General features: G+C 44.6%; 1 protein-coding gene and 1 non-coding gene across 3 annotated transcripts; both read right to left on the bottom strand.

Moving 5' to 3' along the window:
* Positions 1 to 13,235: 13,235 nt before the first annotated feature.
* Positions 13,236 to 16,885, bottom strand: LOC103630737 (F-box/FBD/LRR-repeat protein At1g13570). 2 transcript variants are annotated; one of them, XM_008651792.4, is made up of 4 exons: positions 15,825 to 16,885; positions 15,394 to 15,546; positions 15,023 to 15,284; positions 13,236 to 13,752 (listed from the first exon to the last, which is right to left on the bottom strand). In XM_008651792.4, exons 1-4 carry the CDS (start codon positions 16,611 to 16,613, stop codon positions 13,733 to 13,735), a joined length of 1,224 nt encoding a protein of 407 aa, XP_008650014.1. In that variant the 5' UTR covers positions 16,614 to 16,885; the 3' UTR covers positions 13,236 to 13,732. The 2 variants fall into 2 exon arrangements, with proteins under 2 accessions (XP_008650014.1, XP_008650013.1); XM_008651791.4 differs by having other exon boundaries at positions 15,023 to 15,290; positions 15,825 to 16,875.
* A 7,325-nt stretch (positions 16,886 to 24,210) lies between these two features.
* On the bottom strand, positions 24,211 to 24,283 carry TRNAR-ACG (transfer RNA arginine (anticodon ACG)). Its single transcript has one exon. It is a non-coding gene; the product is annotated as a tRNA-Arg (tRNA).
* Between the last annotated feature and the right edge of the window lie 451 nt (positions 24,284 to 24,734).

A 24,734-nucleotide genomic window follows, 5' to 3' on the forward strand; every position in this document is an offset into this window, starting at 1 on the left:
CCTCCACCTTGATGAGTCGAAAGCACGCGCTTTCCTCGGCGATGACTCCAATAAGGACATGATCGAAGGATGGTGCCTCGACACCGGTGCCACTCATCACATGACTGGCTGACGAGAGTTCTTCACCGAGCTTGACTCTAGCGTCCGAGGCTCTGTCAAGTTTGGGGACGCCTCCGGCGTAGAGATCAAGAGCGTCAGCTCAGTTGTCTTCACCGCCACGTCTAGTGAGCACAGGCTGCTCACCGGAGTCTACTACATCCCCGCGTTGAGGAACTCTATCATCAGCTTAGGACAGCTGGATGAGAACGGTTCGCGTGAGGAGGTCGAGCACGGAGTCATGAGGATCTAGGATCCCTCTCGTCGCCTCCTTGCCAAGGTACGCAGGAGTCCAAATCGGCTTTACATCCTCAATGTGAAGGTGGCACAACCTTGCTGCCTTGCTGCTCGTTGAGACGACGGGGCATGGCAGTGGCACGAGCGCTTCGGGCACCTTAACTTCGAGGCCCTGAAGCGGCTCAGCGCCAAGGAGATGGTACGAGTCCTGCCGTGCCTTGACCATGTGGAGCAATTCTGCGATGTTTGCGTGTTGACAAAGCAGAGACTGCTCCCCTTTCCCCAGCAGTCGAGCTTCCGAGCCAAGGAGAGGCTCGAACTCGTGCATGGGGACTTGTGTGGCCCGGTGACACCAGCCACACCAGGAGGACAACGCTACTTCTTGCTGCTCGTCGATGATATCTCCCGCTACATGTGGGTGATGATCCTTGGCAGCAAGGGAGAGGCTGCGAATGCCATCAGGCGTGTGCAGGTCGCTGCGGAGGCGGAGTGCGGCCGCAAGCTGCGCGTGCTGCGCACCGAAAACAGCGGCGAATTCACGGCGATTGAGTTCGCGTCGTACTGCGCGGATGAGGGCATTCAGCGCCACTACTCCGCGCTGTACAACCCACAGCAGAACGGCGTCTGAAAGTCGCCTAGAGGGGGGGTGAATAGGGCGAAACTGAAATTTACAAATATAAACACAACTACAAGCCGGGTTAGCGTTAGAAATATAAACGAGTCCGCGAGAGAGGGTGCAAAACAAATCACAAGCAAATAAAGAGTGTGACACACGGATTTGTTTTACCGAGGTTCGGTTCTCGCAAACCTACTCCCTGTTGAGGAGGCCACAAAGGCCGGGTCTCTTTCAACCCTTCCCTCTCTCAAACGATCCCTCGGATCGAGTGAGCTTTCTCTTCTCAATTACTTGGAACACAAAGTTCCCACAAGGACCACCACAAGTTTGGTGTCTCTTGCCTCAATTACAAGTGAGTTTGATTGCAATGAAGGAATCAAGAAAGCACGATTGAAAACGCCAAGCGACAAGAGCGACAAATAACACACGGATCACTTTCTCTCTCAAGCCACTAATCACTAATGATCTCTTTTCTCAATTGTGAAACTTGGAGAGATGGAGGCTTTGAATGTGTCTTGGAATGGGTTGCTAGCTCTTGTATTGAATGTTGAAGGTTGGAATGCTTGGATATCTTGAATGGAGGTGGTTGGGGTGGTATTTATAGCCACCAACCACTTCCTAGCCGTTGGGCCATTCTGCTGAGCGCGGACGGTCCGCCCTCCTAGTGCGGACGGTCCGCCCTTGAAGATCAATGGCTGAAAATGCAACGGTCAGCAGTAACGGCTATATCAACGGCTATATTGCATTTAATGCGTCATCAGATGTCAGACAGAGCCAGTCGCGGACGGTCCGGTCGTGCACCCCGGACGGTCCGCGAGTCCCCCTATAATTCATTTCTCTGAACCCGTCACCTTCGGGTTTTTCGGTTTCTTACCGACCGGACGGTCCGCGCCTGAGGCCGGACGGTCCGCGCGAGGGCTCGGACGGTCTTTGCTTTTCCTCCGGACAGTCTGTAGTGGAAACTTGTGTTTTTGCATTGGTTCTGTCCGAGGGTCATTCTTGTGTCGCGGACGGTCCGCCGCAGGAGCCCGGACGGTCCGCGCTTGGCCTGTTTTTCCAAAAAGCTTCTCCTGTCCGGAATAATCTACGGTATTCCGGACAGTCGAATTAGTATAGTTGTAGATGAACCTTTGGCACCTGTAGAACACACAATCTAGAGCAAACTAGTTAGTCCAAGTATTTGTGTTGGGCAATTCAACCACCAAAATCAATTAGGAGATAGGTGTAAGCCTAATTCCCTTTCAATCTCCCCCTTTTTGGTGATTGATGCCAACACAAACCAAAGCAAGTATAGAAGTGCATATTTTGAACTAGTTTGCATAATGTTAGTGCAAAGGTTGCTTGGAATTTAGCCAATATAAATACCTATAAAGTATGTAAGGATTGTTTCTTTATTTTTAACATTTTGGACCACGCTTGCACCACATGTTTTGCTTTTGCAAATTCTTTTGTAAATCCTTTTTAAAGACTTTTTGCAAATAGTCAAAGATAAATGAATAAGATTTTGAGAAGCATTTTCAAGATTTGAAATTTTCTCCCCCTGTTTCAAATGCTTCTCCTTTGACTAAACAAAACTCCCCCTAAATGAGATCCTCCTCTTAGTGTTTCAAGAGGGTTTTGATATATCATTTTTGAAATACTACTCCCCCTTTTGAACACAAAAGGATACCAATTGATAAAATTCTTTAAAAACACGAAGTTTTTGAAATTGGTGGTGGTGCGGTCCTTTTGCTTTGGGCTCTTACTCTCTCCCCCTTTGGCATGAATCGCCAAAAACGGAATCATTAGAGCCCTCGGATTGCTATCTTCCCCTTTGGTCATAAATAAATGAGTTAGGATTATACCAAAGATGAAGTCCTTTTGCTCTCTCCCTCAAAGATGGAGAGTGGCTTGGAGCGACGGCGAAGGATGAGTTACGGAGTGGAAGCCTTTGTCTTCGCCGAAGACTCCAATTCCCTTTCAGTACACCTATGACTTGGTTTGAAATAGACTTGAAAAACACATTAGTCATAGCATATGAAAGAGACATGATCAAAGGTATATATAACAGTTATGTGTGCAATTTTAACAAAAGAAGTTCCTAGAATCAAGAATATTTAGCTCATGCCTAAGTTTGTTAAAAGTTTGTTCATCAAGTGGCTTGGTAAAGATATCGGCTAATTGATCTTTAGTATTAATGTAAGAAATCTCGATATCTCCCTTTTGTTGGTGATCCCTAAGAAAATGATACCGAATGGCTATGTGTTTAGTGCGGCTATGCTCGACGGGATTGTCGGCCATTTTGATTGCACTCTCATTATCACATAGCAAAGGGACTTTGGTTAATTTGTAACCGTAGTCCCGCAGGGTTTGCCTCATCCAAAGCAATTGCGCGCAACAATGGCCTGCGGCAATGTACTCGGCTTCGGCGGTGGAAAGAGCGACCGAATTTTGCTTCTTTGAAGCCCAAGACACCAAGGAGCTTCCCAAGAACTGGCAAGTCCCCGATGTGCTCTTCCTATTGATTTTACACCCCGCCCAATCGACATCGGAATAACCAATTAAATCAAATGTGGATCCCCTAGGATACCAAAGCCCAAACTTAGGAGTATAAGCCAAATATCTCAAGATTCGTTTTACGGCCGTAAGGTGAGCTTCCTTAGGGTCGGCTTGGAATCTTGCACACATGCAAACGGAAAGCATAATGTCTGGTCGAGATGCACATAAATAGAGTAAAGAACCTATCATCGACCGGTATACCTTTTGATCCACGGACTTACCTCCCGTGTCGAGGTCGAGATGCCCATTGGTTCCCATGGGTGTCTTGATGGGTTTGGCATCCTTCATCCCAAACTTGTTTAGAATGTCTTGAGTGTACTTTGTTTGGCTAATGAAGGTGCCCTCTTGGAGTTGCTTCACTTGAAATCCTAGAAAATACTTCAACTCCCCCATCATAGACATTTCGAACTTCTGTGTCATGATCCTACTAAACTCTTCACATGTAGACTCGTTAGTAGACCCAAATATAATATCATCAACATAAATTTGGCATACAAACAAGTCATTTTCAAGAGTTTTAGTAAAGAGTGTAGGATCGGCCTTTCCGACTTTGAAACCATTTGCAATAAGAAAATCTCTAAGGCATTCATACCATGCTCTTGGGGCTTGCTTGAGCCCATAAAGCGCCTTAGAGAGCTTATAGACATGGTTAGGATACTCACTGTCTTCAAAGCCGGGAGGTTGCTCAACATAGACCTCTTCCTTGATTGGTCCATTGAGGAAGGCACTTTTCACGTCCATTTGATAAAGCTTAAAGCCATGGTAAGTAGCATAGGCTAATAATATGCGAATTGACTCAAGCCTAGCTACGGGTGCATAGGTTTCACCGAAATCCAAACCTTCGACTTGGGAGTATCCCTTGGCCACAAGTCGAGCTTTGTTCCTTGTCACCACACCATGCTCGTCTTGTTTGTTGCGGAAGACCCATTTGGTTCCTACAACATTTTGATTAGGACGTGGAACTAAATGCCATACCTAATTCCTAGTGAAGTTGTTGAGCTCCTCTTGCATCGCCACCACCCAATCCGAATCTAGGAGTGCTTCCTCTACCCTGTGTGGCTCAATAGAGGAAACAAACGAGTAATGTTCACAAAAATGGGCAACACGAGATCGAGTAGTTACCCCCTTATGAATGTCGCCGAGGATGGTGTCGACGGGGTGATCTCGTTGAATTGCTTGGTGGACTCTTGGGTGTGGCGGCCTTTGTTCCTCTTCCTCCTTGTCTTCCTCATTTGCATCTCCCCCTTGATCATTGCCATTATCTTGAGGTGGCTCATTTGCTTGATCTTCTACTTCATCAACTTGAGCTTCATCCTCATTTTGAGTTGGTGGAAATGCTTGTGTGGAGGAGGATGGTTGATCTTGTGCATTTGGAGGCTCTTCGGATTCCTTGGGACACACATCCCCAATGGACATGTTCCTTAGCGCGATGCATGGAGCCTCTTCTTCACCTATCTCATCAAGATCAACTTGCTCTACTTGAGAGCCATTAGTCTCATCAAACACAACGTCACATGAGACTTCAACTAGTCCAGTGGACTTGTTAAAGACCCTATATGCCCTTGTGTTTGAGTCATAACCAAGTAAAAAGCCTTCTACAGTCTTAGGAGCAAATTTAGATTTTCTACCTCTCTTAACAAGAATAAAACATTTGCTACCAAAGACTCTAAAATATGAAATATTGGGCTTTTTACCGGTTAGGAGTTCGTATGATGTCTTCTTGAGGATTCAGTGAAGATATAACCGGTTGATGGCGTAGCAGGCGGTGTTGACCGCCTCGGCCCAAAACCGATCCGAAGTCTTGTACTCATCAAGCATGGTCCTTGCCATGTCCAATAGAGTTCGATTCTTCCTCTCCACTACATCATTTTGTTGTGGCGTGTAGGGAGAAGAGAACTCATGCTTGATGCCCTCCTCCTCAAGAAAGCCTTCGATTTGAGAGTTCTTGAACTCCGTCCCGTTGTCGCTTCTTATTTTCTTGATCCTTAAGCCGAACTCATTTTGAGCCCGTCTCAAGAATCCCTTTAAGGTCTCTTGGGTTTGAGATTTTTCCTGTAGAAAGAATACCCAAGTGAAGCGAGAATAATCATCCACAATAACTAGACAGTACTTACTCCCGCCGATGCTTATGTAAGCGATCGGGCCGAATAGATCCATGTGCAGGAGCTCCAGTGGCCTGTCGGTCGTCATTATGTTCTTATGTGGATGATGAGTGCCAACTTGCTTCCCTGCTTGGCATGCGCTACAAATCCTGTCTTTCTCAAAATGAACATTTGTTAATCCTAAAATGTGTTCTCCCTTTAGAAGCTTGTGAAGATTCTTCATTCCAACATGGGCTAGTCGGCGGTGCCAGAGCCAACCCATGTTAGTCTTAGCAATTAAGCAAGTGTCGAGTTCAGCTCTATCAAAATCTGCCAAGTATAGCTGGCCCTCTAACACTCCCTTAAATGCTATTGAATCATCACTTCTTCTAAAGACAGTAACACCTATATCAGTGAATAGACAGTTGTAGCCCATTTGACATAATTGGGAAACAGAAAGCAAATTGTAATCTAATGAATCTACAAGAAAAACATTTGAAATGGAATGGTCAGGAGATATAGCAATTTTACTAAGACCTTTGACCAAACCTTGATTTCCATCCCCGAATGTAATAGCTCGTTGGGGATCTTGGTTTTTCTCATAGGAGGAGAACATTTTCTTCTCCCCTGTCATGTAGTTTGTGCACCCGCTGTCGAGTATCCAACTTGAGCCCCCGGATGCATAAACCTACAAAACAAGTTTAGTTCTTGACTTTAGGTACCCAAATAGTTTTGGGTCCTTTGGCATTAGACACAAGAACTTTGGGTACCCAAACACAAGTCTTTGACCCCTTGTGCTTGCCCCCAACATATTTGGCAACTACCTTGCCGGATTTGTTAGTCAAAACATACGATGCATCAAAGGTTTTAAATGAAATGTTTTGTTCATTTGATGCACTAGGAGTTTTCTTTCTAGGCAACTTAGCATGGGTTGGTTGCCTAGAGCTAGATGTCTCACCCTTATACATGAAAGCATGATTAGGGCCAGAGTGAGACTTCCTAGAATGAATTCTCCTAATTTTGCTCTCGGGATAACCGGCAGGGTATAAAATGTAACCCTCGTTATCCTGAGGCATGGGAGCCTTGCCCTTAACAAAATTAGACAATCTTTTAGGAAGGGCATCAAGTTTGACATTGTCCCCCCTTTGGAAGCCAATGCCATCCTTGATGCCCGGGCGTCTCCCATTATAAAGCATGCTACGAGCAAATTTAAATTTCTCATTTTCTAAGTTGTGCTCGGCAATTTTAGCATCTAGTTTTGCTATGTGATCATTTTGTTGTTTAATTAAAGCCATATGATCATGAATAGCATTAATATCAACATCTCTACATTTAGTACAAATAGATACATGCTCAACAATAGATGTAGAGGGTTTGCAAGAATTAAGTTCAACAATCTTAGCATGAAGAATATCATTTTTATCTCTAAGATTGGAAATGGTAGTATTGCAAACATCTAGTTCTTTAGCCTTAGCAAATAAGTTTTCATTTTCTATTTTAAGGCTAGCAAGAGAAATGTTTAATTCTTCAATCCTAGCAAGCAAATCATCATTATTATCTCTAGGATTGGGAATTGAAACATTACAAACATGTGAATCAACCTTAGCATTTAAACTAGCATTTTCATTCCTAAGGTTGTCAATCATCTCACGGCAAGTGCTTAGCTCACTAGATAATTTTTCACATTTCTCAATTTCTAGAGCATAAGCATTTTTAACCTTAACATGCTTCTTATTTTCTTTAATAAGGAAGTCCTCTTGGGTGTCCAAGAGATCATCCTTTTCATGGATGGCACTAATCAATTCATTAAGTTTTTCCTTTTGTTGCATGTTGAGGTTGGCAAAAAGAGTACGTAAATTATCCTCCTCATCACTAGCATTTTCATCACTAGAGGTTTCATATTTAGTGGAGGATCTTGATTTTACCTTCTTCCTTTGGCCGTCCTTTGCCATGAGGCACTTGTGGCCGACGTTGGGGAAGAGAAGTCCCTTGGTGACGGCGATGTTGGCGGCATCCTCGTCGTCGGAGGAGTCGCTAGAGCTTTCATCGGAGTCCCACTCCCGACAAACATGGGCATCGCCGCCCTTCTTCTTGTAGTACCTCTTCTTCTCCTTTCTTCTCCCCTTCTTGTCGTCGCCTCGGTCACTGTCACTTGATATAGGACATTTAGCAATAAAATGACCGGGCTTACCACATTTGTAGCAAACCTTCTTGGAGCGGGACTTGTAGTCTTTCCCCCTCCTTTGTTTGAGGATTTGGCGGAAGCCCTTGATGACGAGCGCCATCTCCTCATTGTCAAGCTTGGAGGCGTCAATTGGTTGTCTACTTGGTGTAGACTCCTCCTTCTTCTCTTCCGTCGCCTTGAATGCGACGGGTTGAGCTTCCGATGTAGATGGATCATCAAGCTCGTTGATCTTCCTCGAGCCTTCGATCATGCACTCAAAACTTACAAAATGCCCGATTACTTCCTCGGGGGTCATTAGTGTATATCTTGGGTTGCCACGAATTAATTGAACTTGAGTGGGGTTAAGGAAAATAAGAGATCTTAGAATAACCTTAACCACCTCGTGGCCATCCCACTTTTTGCTCCCGAGGTTGCGCACTTGGTTCACCAAAGTCTTGAGCCGGTTGTACATGTGTTGTGGCTCTTCCCCTTTGCGAAGCCGGAACCGACCGAGCTCCCCCTCGATCGTTTCCCGCTTGGTGATCTTTGTGAGCTCATCTCCCTCGTGCGCGGTTTTGAGCACATCCCAAACCTCCTTGGCGCTCTTCAACCCTTGAACTTTGTTATAGTCCTCTCTACTTAAAGAGGCGAGGAGTATTGTTGTCGCTTGAGAGTTGAAGTGCTCGATTTGGGCCACCTCATCCTCATCGTAGTCTTTATCCCCTACCGACGGTACCTGTGCACCAAACTCAACAACATCCCATATACTTTTGTGGAGTGAGGTTAGGTGAAATCGCATTAAATCACTCCACCTAGCATAATCTTCACCATCAAAAGTTGGTGGTTTGCCTAATGGGACGGAAAGTAAAGGTGCATGTTTAGAAATGCGAGGGTAGTGTAGGGGGATCTTACTAAACTTCTTACGCTCTTGGCGTTTAGAAGTTACGGAGGGCGCATCGGAGCCGGAGGTCGATGTTGATGAAGTGTCGGTCTCGTAGTAGACCACTTTCCTCATCCTCTTTTGCTTGTCCCTACTCCGATGCGGCTTGTGGGAAGAAGATTTTTCCTTCTTCTCTTTGTGGTGAGAAGAAGATTTCTTCTCCTTCCCTTTGTTGGAGGAGCTCTTCTTCTTCTCCCTCCTTTTGGTGTGGGACTCTTCCGATGAAGTGCTCCCATGGCTTGTAGTGGGCTTTTCGCCGGTTTCCATCTCCTTCTTGGCGTGATCTCCCGACATCACTTCGAGCGGTTAGGCTCTAATGAAGCACCGGCCTCTGATACCAATTGAAAGTCGCCTAGAGGGGGGGTGAATAGGGCGAAACTGAAATTTACAAATATAAACACAACTACAAGCCGGGTTAGCATTAGAAATATAAACGAGTCCGCGAGAGAGGGTGCAAAACAAATCACAAGCAAATAAAGAGTGTGACACACGGATTTGTTTTACCGAGGTTCGGTTCTCGCAAACCTACTCCCCGTTGAGGAGGCCACAAAGGCCGGGTCTCTTTCAACCCTTCCCTCTCTCAAACGACCCCTCGGATCGAGTGAGCTTTCTCTTCTCAATTACTTGGAACACAAAGTTCCCACAAGGACCACCACAAGTTTGGTGTCTCTTGCCTCAATTACAAGTGAGTTTGATTGCAATGAAGGAATCAAGAAAGCACGATTGAAAACGCCAAGCGACAAGAGCGACAAATAACACACGGATCACTTTCTCTCTCAAGCCACTAATCACTAATGATCTCTTTTCTCAATTGTGAAACTTGGAGAGATGGAGGCTTTGAATGTGTCTTGGAATGGGTTGCTAGCTCTTGTATTGAATGTTGAAGGTTGGAATGCTTGGATATCTTGAATGGAGGTGGTTGGGGTGGTATTTATAGCCACCAACCACTTCCTAGCCGTTGGGCCATTCTGCTGAGCGCGGACGGTCCGCCCTCCTAGTGCGGACGGTCCGCCCTTGAAGATCAATGGCTGAAAATGCAACGGTCAGCAGTAACGGCTATATCAACGGCTATATTGCATTTAATGCGTCGTCAGATGTCAGACAGAGCCAGTCGCGGACGGTCCGGTCGTGCACCCCGGACGGTCCGCGAGTCCCCCTATAATTCATTTCTCTGAACCCGTCACCTTCGGGTTTTTTGGTTTCTTACCGACCGGACGGTCCGCGCCTAAGGCCGGACGGTCCGCGCGAGGGCTCGGACGGTCTTTGCTTTTCCTCCGGACAGTCTGTAGTGGAAACTTGTGTTTTTGCATTGGTTCTGTCCGAGGGTCATTCTTGTGTCGCGGACGGTCCGCCGCAGGAGCCCGGACGGTCCGCGCTTGGCCTGTTTTTCCAAAAAGCTTCTCCTGTCCGGAATAATCTACGGTATTCCGGACAGTCGAATTAGTATAGTTGTAGATGAACCTTTGGCACCTGTAGAACACACAATCTAGAGCAAACTAGTTAGTCCAAGTATTTGTGTTGGGCAATTCAACCACCAAAATCAATTAGGAGATAGGTGTAAGCCTAATTCCCTTTCAGCGTCGTCGAGCGACGCAACTAGACGGTTGTGGGGATGGCTCGGGCTCTCCTCAAGCAGAGAGGAATGCAGGCTGTCTTCTGGGGAGAGGCGGTGGTGACAGCGGTTTACATCCTCCACCGCTCGCCCACCAAGGCTCGCAACGGGATGACACCGTACGAGGCTTGGCATGGGCGCAAGCCGGCGGTCTCTCATCTACGGGTCTTCGGCTGCTTCGTGTTCACCAAGGAGCTTGGCCACATCAGCAAGCTCAACGATAGGAGCACCCCGGGGGTGTTCATTAGCTACGCGGAGGGCTCGAAGGCCTATCACATCCTTGACCCAGGAACACAGCGTGTGCGCACGACGCACGACGTAGTGTTCGACGAAGGGCGAGGATGGGCGTGGGACAAGGCGGTGGACGACGGCACGACTCCGACGTACGACGACTTCACCATCGAGTACATCCACTTTGAGGGAGCTGGGGGAGTAGGCAACTCTTCTCCGAGCAGGTCTACCCTAGCCCCCAAGTCTCCACCGACTCCAGCGCCACGCTCTCTAGCTCCGGCTACAACGAGCTCTTCACCACCACGCACTCCAGCCATAACTCTGGCTACAACGAGCTCTTCGCCACCACGTACTCCAGCATCGACGGTACCCTCTCCGGGAACGTCCTTTCCGACACCAGTTTGTGTCGAGCACGACCTAGTGGAGCTCGTGATCCCGCTCTCCCACGATGAGGAGCGCGTCGACGCGTGCTACGACGGCGAGCCATTGCAGTATCGAAGGGTGGAGGGCCTTCTCATCGACCCGTCGGTGCCAGGCCCGGCGTCTCGCATTTTGGCAGGAGAGTTGCATCTTGCATGCGACGATGGTGAGCCTCGATCTTTCGCGGAGGCCGAGAAACATGCGGCTTGGCGTGCCGCGATGCAGTCGGAGATGGACGCGGTTGAGACGAACCGCACTTGGGAGCTCGCTGATCTCCCTCATGGTCATCGCGCGATCACCCTTAAGTGGGTGTTCAAACTGAAGAGGGATGAATCCGGCGCCATCGTCAAGCATAAGACTCGCTTGGTGGCACGCGATTTCTTACAGCAGGAGGGGATCGACTTCGACGATGCTTTCGCCTCCGTGGCATATATGGAATCCGTGCGACTCCTCCTTGCACTGTCAGCCCAGAAGGGCTGACACGTTCATCACATGGACGTCAAGTCGGCGTTTCTTAACGACGACTTAAAGGAAGAAGTCTACGTACACCAGCCGCCAGGTTTTGCGATCCCTGACAAGGAAGGCAAGGTGTTGCGCCTGCGCAAGGCCCTCTACGGCTTGCGGCAGGCACCGAGGGCGTGGAATGTCAAGCTAGATTCCATTCTCAAGAGGATGGGCTTCATGCCAAGACCGCACGAGGCGACCATCTATCGGCGGGGCAATGGAGAAAATGCCCTGCTGGTGGGTGTCTAAGTCGACGACTTGGTGATCACCGGCGCCAAGGATACAGAGGTCGCAGCGTTCAAGGAAGAGATGACGACCACCTTCCAAATGAGTGACCTAGGGCATCTCTCCTTCTACCTGGGGATTGAGGTGCACCAGGGAGACTCCGGGATAACACTTCGCCAGACCGCCTACGCCAAGCACATTGTTGAGCTGGCTGGGCTCACCGACTGCAACCCAGCTCTCACTCCGATGGAGGAGAGGCTGAAGCTGAGTCGCGACAACACGATGGAGGAGGTGGACGCTACACAGTACCGGCGTCTTGTGGGGAGCCTTCGCTACCTCGTCCACACACGACCTGACTTGGCATACTCCGTCGGCTACGTTAGTCGGTTTCTGCAGCGACCGACGACAGAGCATGAGCAGGTTGTGAAGAGGATCATCCGCTATGTTGCGGGGACTCTCGACCACGGTCTCTACTACCCGAGGTGCCCTAGGTAGGCACGCCTTGTCGGGTACAGCGACAGCGACCACGCCGGTGACATCGACACCAGCAAGAGCACAAGCGGGATCCTCTTCTTTCTCGGCAAGTGCTCCATCAACTGGCAGTCGGTCAAGTAGCAGGTGGTGGCCATGTCCAGCTACGAGACCGAGTACATAGCGGCCTCCACCGCTTCAACTCAGGCGCTCTGGCTTGCTCGTCTGCTCGGTGATCTCCTCGAGAGAGACGTTGGAGCAGTGGAACTCCGGGTGGACAGCTAGTCCGCCCTGGCGTTGGCCAAGAACCCCGTGTTCCATGAACGGAGCAAGCACATCCGGGTGAGGTACCACTTCATCCGTGACTGTTTGATAGAAGGAAGCATCAAGGCTCGCTACATCAACACCAAGGACCAGCTTGCGGATCTGCTCACCAAGCCCCTTGGGAGAATCAAGTTTTTTTAGCTTTGTTCTAGGTCTGGAATGACTCAACTTTTCCACAAGGCGACGCACAAGACTTAGGGGAGAATGATGGAATAAATCATGTGGTCTTCGTGTGGAGGACAGTTCGCACAGCATCTCTGCTGTAGGACAGCAGCAACAACAGTTTTTGACTGCAAGGACTACGACAGACAGCAAGGACTGCGGCAGACAACACAGCAGCAGTCTTTTGACTGCAAGGACAGCGTGCTGCAGACATCTACTTTTCATTTTCCAGCTTTTGGAGGACAGCAGCTTGCTGCAGTTTTTCTTTTGACTAGAGTACAACAACACCTAGTGATTAGTGCAGTTTGTAGGACAGCATATTCGCAACTCTAGGAAGCATATGCTGCAGCCCCTTGGGCTATAAATATGTATCCCAACCCTTAGACGGGTATGACATTGTGTAGTGTTTGAGGAAATAAACAGAAAATTGCCCCAACTCATAGTGTCATCCTCTTGATGAGAGTTAGAGTACCTCTACTTACATAAACGAGCATGGGCATGGAACGCCACAGCGTCACACCGTTTCGGAGCCCAAGCAACATCAACAGCAACAATGTTGATGCAACAACGTCAAAACCAAGCAAAATTAAGGAAACTAATGTTGGAAATAGACAGAGGCAAAATCAGGGAAACTAATGTTGGAAATAGATTCGGCACGTTAACTGGAACCGGACAACAATACAAACAGGAGTATGAAGTAAAGGGGAGAAGCTTTCACTAAACAGAGAAGAAATTTAGCTAGAAACAAAACCCCCCATGGATTGCTTATTGCATGAGCTCTGCTTGGCAAGCAACAAGTTCTAACGAATGGGTAGCCGAATTTCACCTACTCAGGCAAGTTTGGAGGTATGCTTCGTTAACCAATCGACTCTGGGCGCTTGCTGCCACGAATATCTCTACTGATCTAGTGAACAACCAATACCAAATCAGCTTCATCTGAACAAGACAAACAAATCATGCCAGTTCCCTGGATAAGCCATTTTCTACATGATTCGTGTATCATGGTGATGATGGAGAAAAACAAAAAAAAACACTTCAGCAGGGAGCAGGGAAAGCGGGTCTTGTATCATTCAAGTGAACCAATCTTGCACTCAGTAATACACCACCTCAACTACCACTGTTGCTCCAAACCTGCACAAGGAAAACAGTTTGTGAAATTACATCAAAGTAGACATAAAGTAGACCAAACACAGTATACAGAGATCATTGCGTTTATGTGTATGCCGATATAATCTTCTACCACAAACTCTTAAAAGGTCTTATCGAGAAGAAACTCTTAGAAGGTTCCACAAAAAAGAAACACCTCAATGGTTTGTGGAAACATATGCATAGTGCTATGTATGCAAAAATCAAACATCCATTGGATTCCTTAATTGAAATGCTTAAACTGGAAGAAACAATATAATGAGTACACAAAAAAACTCTGTTGTCTTTCCATCCTTTTCATGATTCCAAATTTTGTTCCCTGCTCCTGCTATTATTTTTTTGTTCCCTGTTCCCCCATTATTCTTCAAATCCTCTAAGACCCAAAAAAACTTTAATACGAAAACTCAATAACGTATCCCGATATGAAACAGAGAAAGCACTGATCATTAATGGAACAGGCTTTGAGTAGAATTGTTTCTGAGGGCTGCGTGATACTCCTTAGATATCTGCAGCCACCTCATGAAAATGAACTACATCGACATGGAAAGGAAAAAGGGGTACTCAAATATAACTGTATAAAAGGAAAAAAAATGCTAGCATCCTTTTATCTTTGTGCTGGATGGGAATTCTATGAAGATTCTAGTAGTAATACTTTAGATAGTATCGTCTCTCAGCTGTTCTTTTATATCCTTAACCTAGTTCTTTTGCATGTGGGTTGCTTGGTGCTCCCATTACGTAAAAGGGCTGAGAAATCATCTTAGGGCTGATTTGGTGGATAGAGATCACGAGGGGATCTATGGGGGATGAATCCCCTTGCTACGTGATCCCTATCCACCAAATCAGCTCTTAAGGTTTGCAACTTCAGTTGAAAGCTGATGTAATATGTTTGCTATTTGTAACAGAATCCAGATGATCCCTATGGGAAGCAAAGGGAGAAGGTCTTGAATATTGCTGGAAAAATAAGATATCATGCAATGGAGTCTTGGAGACCATGGCTGCCTCGTTACCGACAATATTAAGGTCAAGTTCTAAAGTCTTAATGGGCCATAGAGAACTTCAGCAAAGTATTCAGCATAGGTCTTATGTAGATCATCTTTCCTCAGCAGGTCAAACTTTTTGACGAAATATAATACACTCTCACTTGTACAATACACAAACTCACAAAAGTACATCATGAGTAATATCTACTAACTTTGACTGGGAAAATGATAAATATACTATATTAACTTTTAGACCCATAATAATATTTCTTTACCTCCAAACAGGACACGAGCTTGAGCTGAAGCTCTTTTGCATGTTAGCATGTCAATTATGGGATCATCAAAATCAGCAGGGTGTCTATCAACATCTAATGTGCGAAGAACAGTTGCTTTAGAGAGCATAAGCTTCATAAATGAAATTTCATTTGGAAGCCAACTGATACACATCATGTGCACAGTTTGAAGATCGGAACACATGTCATGAGTCCACAGAGCATTTAAGAACTCCCAATCTGCCTCAAAACTCTGATCGATGTCCTGCGACTTCATCAATATAAGGAAATCAGTTGTAAACAAGGAGATGAACCTTCATACAGTGTCATAGAGATATCCCAAATTAAGGCAGCATCCAGCATTATATTACTACCTCTATTTCTATGCCCTGAAGGTTGCGACAGCTCCTTAGCAAGGTAAACATGAACAAAATGGAGTCCATTTCACCGAAGTTCAGACATAACTCCAAGTTCTTCAGGTTATAAAAGGTGAATGGAAGTGTGTACGGCATGTTAACATCGGCAGCCTGTGACAAAAAGTGGATAAAAGCCATACAAGGTCTAGAAATATGGATGGGATTTCTGCGAAACAAAGGACCACAGGCAGATGGAAGTAAGGCAGGAATGAAAGGATTGTTTCTTTTTTTATTATTAATAATTAGTGTAGCTTTTCATGCTATTTCACAAGTATAGGAGACGACGTTATATTTCTGAACTATGTAATCAGCTTGAGCCAATCGCTAGCGTTTCAGCCTTGATTTATAACAAAGCACATAATAAGGAGAACAAAGTAAAAATAGCGTACTGGACAGAAGATGGTGAGCCTTTGAACGTGAGCAAACCGAGCAAGGAAAAATCCATAATCATGTTCATGCTGCGGACAGAATAACGCATCAATGTCGGCATACTCGAGACACGGCAGCTCTCCAAATCGGCATCCATAGTCATACTCTGAAACGAATGACAGCACACGGAGATTGGGCGCCTCAATCACTGAGTCTGGGTAACCATCAGGGATGCACACATTACACATAAACAGGGTATGAAGCAAGGGCGACCGACGAATGATAGCCTCCAACTGTTTGTCCTCGTTCGATGGGAAGTTAACAAAGGCGAGGTCTAGCTCCTGGAGCGCAGGAAAGCCGGCGAATCCTACAGGGAGGGGTGGGATGTTGCAGCCTTCCAGCCGCAGGGACACGAGATCACCTAATGAGAAGATTGAGGAGTGGAGGTTGAAGTAGTCGCATGATCCGAGTCTGTTAGATATGTGGATGGACTCAACGCGGCAGCGGGAGAGCGCGACGAGCCAGTCGTCGATGCGGCCGACAGACGCCTCGTTGACGCAGAAGTCGAATAGGGAGACGCGAGGGCCTATGTAGGGGAGGAGGATACTGTCGACGACTGAGGGCTGCGTGCCGACGGGGAAGGAGAGGGAGAGCACCGAGAGCGACTTCCAGAGGTCCCGCCAGGTGCGGGAGAGCGCAGAGGTGCGCACGGCGTCCCGGAGGTCGAGGCGGACGAGGATCTCGTCCTGCAGCTCCGCCGGGAGGGAGGAGAGCCGGTCGACCGCAGCCGCCGCCTGCTTCGCCTCCATCACGCCTCCAGTTCAAGAGTCTCCGCCTCTCCTTTTGGCAGCGACTACAGCCGTACAGCGTACTAGGCTGCCGCCGGCAAAGGCTCCGTGCGTCGGATCCTCTAACGGTCCAGAAAGGTGATTTGATTTGTAGCTTATAGGCCGATAATCGACCCAAACTGTCAGCCCCTTCCGCCCGATCTCGGTTCGCTGGACTTAGGTGGGTTTGGTTTGAGACTCAATTAAAATGTAGTGGTTTCATTTTAGTTTTGAAGAATAGGGTCGTCATATTCTCCATTTAGCAAGCAAAACAGAGACATTCTATTTTTTTTTGTTGAAGAGTAAAATAGAACGAAGTTGTTCTGTTCTTTATTTGGTTGGAGAGTCATGAATGTAGAGGAGAGAAGAGGAAGAAGAGCGCTCGCGTCCGAGAGAAAGCTCGCATCCGATTATTTTGGTGGAGCGGGAGTACTTCAACTATTTATGGTAAATTTTTATATGGAGACTCTAGAAGCCGCTCAGCTCCTTTTTTGTTGGAAACCAAACATCCAAAAAAAACTTGAATGGAGACGCTCCATTCTCCTCCACTCCTCAACCAAACACACCTTAGGTTGTGTTGTTGTGAGCTGACGGATGTGAAAAAACTGAAAGTTGTTTGATTGAAACTGTTGTAAAACTGTGGATTTAATATAAATTATATGTAATGTCCCTAAGACCTTTATATGTTGTTTGTACGTAAAATAATTATAATGGCGTGATCTCTGCATATAAAACTAATCATTACATTTATAAATTTGTACAATGTTCAGTTCAACGGAGCAAAAGCAACCCCTAGCAGCTGTGGGATTTCTACTGCAAAAAGTAAGTTGTGGTGGGATAAGTTGCTGCAAATTAGACCCATTTAGTTTAGCTTTACTTTTTTAAAGCAAAAGCAAGTAGGAAAAGCGAACTAAACGGGGCCTTAGGCTCTGTTAGAAAAAACCCGCAGTTTTTAAAATACTACAATACACTTTAGTCATAACAATCTCATAGTTTAAAATACTACTGTTTTGAAAACTGAGGTCCGGACCTAAGTTTAGAATATCTTAAAATAACTACATTGTTTGCAATACTTCAGTTTTAAAAACTGAGATTTTAGCTAGCTTGCCAAACACCACTCTGTTTAAAATACTGCAACATTTGATAATATTGTAGTTTTTTTTCTAAAAACTGTGAAAAAACTTCACTCCCAAACACCCCTTATTTAGAAAAGTTTAGACTCTGTTTGGAACGCTAGAGCTAATAGTTAGCCAACTAATAAATTATTAGCTAGGTTGAGTTAGCTAACAAACTAAATGTTAGTTGTGAGGTAGCTAACAATTAGTTGTGGTATTATTAAAGGGTGTTTGGAACCTAACAACTAATTTTTAGTAGCTAATTATTAGTTCTAGAGGTTTTAGACATAACCTTATTCTCACATCTGTGACCTATGGACGTCTCATTTGTCAAAGTTTACCATACTTGAGGTTAGACAAGTTTGATCAAGTTAGACATATGTTTGGTTTGTAGCAACGGTTGTGACAAGATTTTTATCCTGATGTGTAGGTCTCACTTGTCAATAACTTATAAAAGTGTGACAAGATTCCGTTAGACGCAATTTGTGGCGCATAATTTAAGTGTCGAACCTTAGACAAGTGTGGCATATAATATGTAGATTTTTTTGGCACCTTAGGTATAGAACCAAACATACCCTCCTCATGAACTGTAGAATTAGATATTTTATTTCAAAACATTTAAAATTGTTAAAAATGCCTCTATCAGTGTCCGGAAAAGCTTTAACATCATCCAATAAGAACAAAACACATTGTAGAACTCCCATCAACAAAAGATAGAGACTCACGTTGATGGCATTCTTACATCTTGGGTGTTGCACCTCGAGAACGAGCCTCGTGCCAGCCGAGCGTCGAAACCCTATAGTCCGAGAGCTTTACGAAGAAGCCTTCAACACTCTAAGACACTTTATCAGATGACATCTGATAATACGATCCTAGCATCATATGTGCCTCGATTAGGTCATTGCACGACGTCGAGTGGCTGAGATAAAGCTCACGACTTTCATATTTATTGTGATGAATGACGTTGCGGTTAAAAGGCGTCATTGTAGTCATGACTGAAGTTGCAGACATATCTATTAACACTATATAGAGCCTGCAACTATAATAGCTACCAACTACGTCGAACTCGATGGTACGTGGCTATCATCTAAGTCGTTCCCGATTACATGGGGTGTTAATATAGCCATGCTTAAGGTCGTTGTCGTACCCTGCAAGCACTATACAATAAGTGCAGCTACAACAACTACCAACTACATTATACTTGATGTTGTGGGCTCTCATACCTACCACTATGGCACATTACACTCGCCAATATGGAATACCGAAGGTGCGCGTCGCGTACGACTCAATAACTACGACAAGATAGGAGTGGTTAGACCTTTGCTAAACGAGCTGCCTAGGCAGGAATGTATCTTTCTCCTCTCTTGTGTTATAAACGTGATGTGTAGATCAATATAGAGATGGGGATGCCATCTATGTTCAGATCCTAGTACCTGAGTTCAAAGTATCTAGATTCTCGGTTTCACTTATCAGCTCAGACATCATCTAAGTAGGTAAGCTCTCTGCTCACGCTTGAATTTATATATAAGTCACATAGTTGACGTAGAGTATTACGCCTAGGCAACCAAACCTCTCTACATCATGCATATATGTACTATCATGTCAGCACTCTATTGTAGCGATCTCGTTCTACGTCCCTCTCTCATATTCTCTTTGGTATCCTTGATATTGTGGTTTCATATCCCAATAACATTTGGCGCATCAAGTAGAGGTGTGGTGGCTTTATGTGCTACACTTGCATGGCTTCACTGGGACAACTAGTTGATAAAGTGATGGCTTCTGACAATGGCTCCAACAATGCTAGCAATGCATTGTGTTGTAGATGTCGTGATACCGGAAAAACACAATAATTCGATAAGATGGAGGTTTTCATGAGGTCAACTTGGTAGAATTACTTTAAAATCTCCATGAAACAAGCAACTTTGTACCCAATCTTCTGTGATATTTGCATAACTTAATGAAATCAACAATGACACACACAATATTTTTTTGTGCGTGAAGAGGTACAAACACCCGCAACCAACGATCATTCTGCCGACGGACATATGTCAACGAGCATGAGCATGGAATCGGAGCTGAAAACGAACGGGTAAAATCTCATCCCGACTTGTACTATTTTCCATATTTGAATTTGTTTTCATATTTGCGAAAAAAATCTAGAAACATAATGGAAACGGAAGAGGGTCTATCCCTCCCGCTTTAATTAGTGGGATCTCGTTTATAGCTAGGTTGAACACGTATTTATCTCATATTTGAGAAATATAGAATCAACCCAATATGCATTAGTATATTAACCAAAGTCTTATATCTTTAGATGACAAATTATAGCATAAGAGTTCATTCTAGCCATTAGCTTTCCTCTAGGGCAAGTGACCTAAAGGCTCAAACAACACCGACCTTAGTTATATACACCACTAGCAAGCAAACAATAATGGAGTGTTGCCTCTTTGTATCTATTTGTTTCATGTTTTTGTACTGCCAGATATTCACCAATTAGACATCAATATCATGTGTGTTCGTATTAAATTATGAGTTTCCACTTAATATTCTCGTTCTTGTTTGTTTTTGTATACTCGTTTATCCTACTTCGTTTCCGTTGCGAATTATTTCGGACCCAGTCCCATTTACGGTGATTAGCGATGAAAATGGATGGGTAAAACCCCGTCTCTACCCACCCCATTTTCTATATTTGTCAAGTTTGTTTTCAGCTTTCTAGAAAAATCAAGGTTCAAGACGGGTTACAGGTTGAGAGTCTACGGGAGCGGGATGGAAACGGGAGAGGCAGCATCCCGTCCAGATTGTCAAAAACCCGTATTTGGTCAAAATATTTCTAGATTTTACCCGAATTTAACCTGGCCCACGAACAATGCAACCCAAGCTATTAAGCCCAATAGGCAACATCACATATAACTCTAAGCCTGTCCACATTCTGGTATTCTATTCCACACCACAGCCGACACGACCGAGACCGAGAAGAACCTAGGTCGCTAGTTGCATTAAACTATGGTCATGTTTGGAACCACTAGAGCTAATGGTTAGCTACTAAAACTAGCTGTAGAGGTTCCAAACACTTCTTAGCTAATACCCAACTAATTATTAGCACCTCACGGCTAACAATTATTTCATTAGTCGGTTTAATCCAACTAATAATTTGTTAGCTAGTTAACTATTAACTCAAGACGGGACCTATGCTGCTTTTAAACTATAGTTTCCTGATGATTTAAACTATGCAATTAGCTATATGATAGGATGCTGACATGATGTGATGCGATAAGTTTAGACCCTAACATCACATCCTGTTTCAGAGTCCAAGCAACACCAACAATATTGATGCAACAACGTCAAGACCAGGCAAAATTAGGGAAACTAATGATGGAAATAGATAAGGGCAAAATCAGGGAAACTGATGTTGTAAATAGATTCAACTTGTTAACTGGAGCCGGGCCACAAAACAAACAGGAGTATGAAATAGAGGGGAGCAGATTTCACAAAACAGAGAAGAGATTTAGCTAGAAACAAACACACCATGGATTGCTTATTTATGCATGAGCTTGGCTTCGCAAATGGCAAGCAACAAGTTCTGGAGGTCCGGAGAAGTTTGGAGGTATGCTTCATTTAACGAAAGGGTAGCCGAATTTCACCTACTCAGGCAAGTTTGGAGGTATGCTTCATTAACCAAACGACTCATCCTACTGAACTAGTGAACAACCAATAACACATCGGCTTCTTCGGAACAAGACAAATAAATCATGTCGGTTACTTGGATAAGCCATTTTCTATATGCTTCGTGTATCATTGTAAAAACTCGGCCAGGGAGAAATCGAAACAATGGTCTCGGCCGAAAAAATCCCCGAACCTGAGAGCGGATAGGTACAATGAGGGGATTTTTTAGTACTACTCGGAAGTTCTTAACCACTATGCTAGAGGCCCTTTCACGCTTCGTGTATCATTGTGATGATGGAGAAAAACAAAAACACTTCAGCAAAGAAAACGTGTCCTGTCTCATTCAAGTGAACCAATCTTGCACTCACCAATACATAGAAGATGCCACCTCATTTATGCTATGGCTCCAAACCTGCACAAGGAAACAGTTTGTGAAATTACATCAAAGTAGACATAAAAGAAAACCAAACAAAATATACAGAGATCATTTCATTTATGTGTATGCCGATATAATCTTCTACCATGAACTCTTAAGAAGGCCTTATAGAGAAGAAACTCTAAACCTCAATGGTTTGTGGAAACATATGCATATTGCTGTCCAGGCAAAAGTCAGACTGCCATTGGGTTCCTTAATTGAATGCTTTTTAGTTAATAAATTGGAAGTTGTTCCTGCTATTATTCTTTTGTTCCTTGTCTGTTCCTCCCATTATTCTTCAAATCCTGTAAGATCCAAAAAAAACTTTAATACGAAAACTCAATAACATATCCCAATATGAAACAGAGAAAGCACTGAACATCAATGGAACAGGCTTTGACTAGAATTAATTCTGAGGACTGGCTTTATATACTCCATAGATATCTGCAGCTACCTCATGAAAATGAACTACATCGACATGGGAAGGAAAAAGGAGTGCTCAAATATAACTGTGTAAAAGGGGGGAAAAGTAGCTAGCATCCTTTTATCTTTGTGTTGGATGGGAATTCCATGATGAATCTAGTAGTAATACTTTAGATAGTATCGAGCTGTTCTTTTAAATCCTTAACCTAGTTCTTTTGCATGTGGGTTGCTTGGTGCTCCCATTAAGTAAAAGGGTTGAGCAAGCAACTTAAGGTTTAGAACTTCAGCTGAAAAGCTAATGTAATTTGAATGCTATTTGTAACAGAATCCAGATGATCCATAAAGGAAGAAAAGGAGCGTGGGGAAGCCGGCGAATCCTGTGGAGAGGGGTGGGGTGTTGCAGCCTTCCAGCCCCAGGGACACGAGATGGCCTAAGGAGAAGATTGAGCGGAGGTTGAGGCTCTCGAGTGATCCGAGAAAGCAACACAGGATGATGGACTCGACGCGGCTCGTCGACGTCGATGAGGAAGAGGGAGACGCGGGGGCCTATGTAGGGGTGGAGGATGCTATATTGCTATCGATGACCGAGGGCTGCGTGCCGTAGTAGGGGAAATAGAGGGAGAGCACCGATAGTTTAAATTTCATCCTCGCTGAAATTACCTCTGTTAGCGTCTACGAAAACATCATTCAATATAAGCAAAAACATATTTTAGAACGCCATTAACAAAAGATAGATCTATAATAATGGACTCGATTAGATGTCATACTTACATCTCCGGGGCCTACATCTCGAGGATGAGACCCATTCTAGTCGCGCCTCGGAACCTGTAGGTCAAGAGCTTTACAAAAAGGCCTTTGACACTCTCTAAGACACTTTGGAAGACAAACTCTAGCGGTACAATCTTGATAACATACGTGTCTCGATGGTGTCGTCACGCAGCGTCGAGTGGCTCAGATAAAGTTCATGTCCTTCATATTTATTGTGATGAATGACGTTTGGATTAAAAGACGCTATTGTAGTTATGGTTAAAGCTACATACGTATCAGTAAGCACTATAAAAAGCACGCAGCTACCAACTATGTCGAACTCAACGACGTAGGGTATCACTTTAGGCACGTCTGTCGAACTTGATGACGTAGGGTAGCAATGTAGGCTAGGGATGGCAATGGGTACCCGAAACCCGAAACCCGATGGGTAAAAATTCTATTAGGGTATGGGTATGGCGGATTTTGATACCCATGGGTATTTTATTGGGTCATTTGTTATGCCCATCGGGTATGGTGGGCGTGGGTATGTTCTCTGTTGCCCCATACCCGCTACCCGATGGGGAACCCACTAATATATGACACGTGGGTCCGGATTTATATGTCTCATATAAAATGAATGCTATGTTTTGTCAACAGTTTTGTAGAATCAATGATATGTTTTGTGTGATTTGAAGACATGATATTGCCATTTAATGTTAAATATTGCTGAACCTGTGATAAAATTATGTTGGGTTCGATACATTTGTTATGCTGGTACTTATTTTTGCAATTCAAATGATCATGTCTATCGTAATGTTAATGGGTATGGGTACCCGCTATCCATGGTGGGTATGGGTATGGTGTAATTTTGTACCCATGATGGGTATTGGATATGGATATGGGTCAATTTTTTTCTAGTGGATATGAGTATGGCTTCGTGTGTCCACTGGATACCTTACCACTGCCATCCCTAATGTAGGCACGTATGAGGGCATAGGTACCGTGAGCATTATATAGATATTTATTTTGTATTATAAATATTAGTATTGTCTTAATAATTTTAATTAAATTGCAAACTTTTAACTCCTCCATAAGTTTTTTCTCCAACACATAGAGAAGGGAAAAAATAAAAGTGAAAATTCTGAATTTGGAAGATAAAAGAAAAAAACAAACAACGACCAAAAAAATTAAAAATAATTTTGGAAGACAAAATAACCGACTCCGCTGGGGATCGAACCCAGAATCTCTGGTTCCGTAGACCAGCGCCTTATCCATTGGGCCACGGAGTCGCTTGTGTTATACTTGACGTTTCCAGTTATGTATTATATAAACAAGTTTACTCTTCTGCAAAGAACCAGTAACTTGGTTGAAACTTCTGAACCATCAAGATCCTGACATACACGACGTGCAAGTCTTTTCTCCTTCAAATCACTTGCATACTATTGCATAAAATATTTATTTCAACTAAAACGGCTGCCTACAAATTCTTCATCATCTATTGCCGACCACTATATAAAAAAAATTTCCGCGTCAATTAAAGGCGTGATTATCCTGAGCATCTCGCACCACCATTTGGAGCCTCGAACTAACTTTCTATGAATTTTGTTGTCTTGTGTCTTTCATATTTCCTGAAGTCTCATTTTGCAGTGGGCACATGAATGAAGATAAGCTTCATGAGGGTTTGTTCGGTTTGAAGTGGATTGAAGGACATTGAACGGGGATTAAATCCTTTTCTATACA

The sequence above is a fragment of the Zea mays genome, chromosome 6 (assembly GCF_902167145.1).
Source record: "Zea mays cultivar B73 chromosome 6, Zm-B73-REFERENCE-NAM-5.0, whole genome shotgun sequence".
Taxonomy (NCBI): domain Eukaryota; kingdom Viridiplantae; phylum Streptophyta; class Magnoliopsida; order Poales; family Poaceae; genus Zea; species Zea mays.

Excerpts from the sequence above, each read along its gene's own strand:
- LOC103630737 (XM_008651791.4), bottom strand. The coding sequence starts at position 16,613 with ATGGAGGCGAAGCAGGCGGCGGCTGCGGTCGACCGGCTCTCCTCCCTC. Across the intron at positions 15,547-15,824 it reads GGCTCACCATCTTCTGTCCA|GCTGCCGATGTTAACATGCC; the intron begins GTACGCTATTTT and ends TTTTTGTCACAG. Across the intron at positions 15,291-15,393 it reads TTCAGGGCATAGAAATAGAG|TCGCAGGACATCGATCAGAG; the intron begins GTAGTAATATAA and ends ATATTGATGAAG.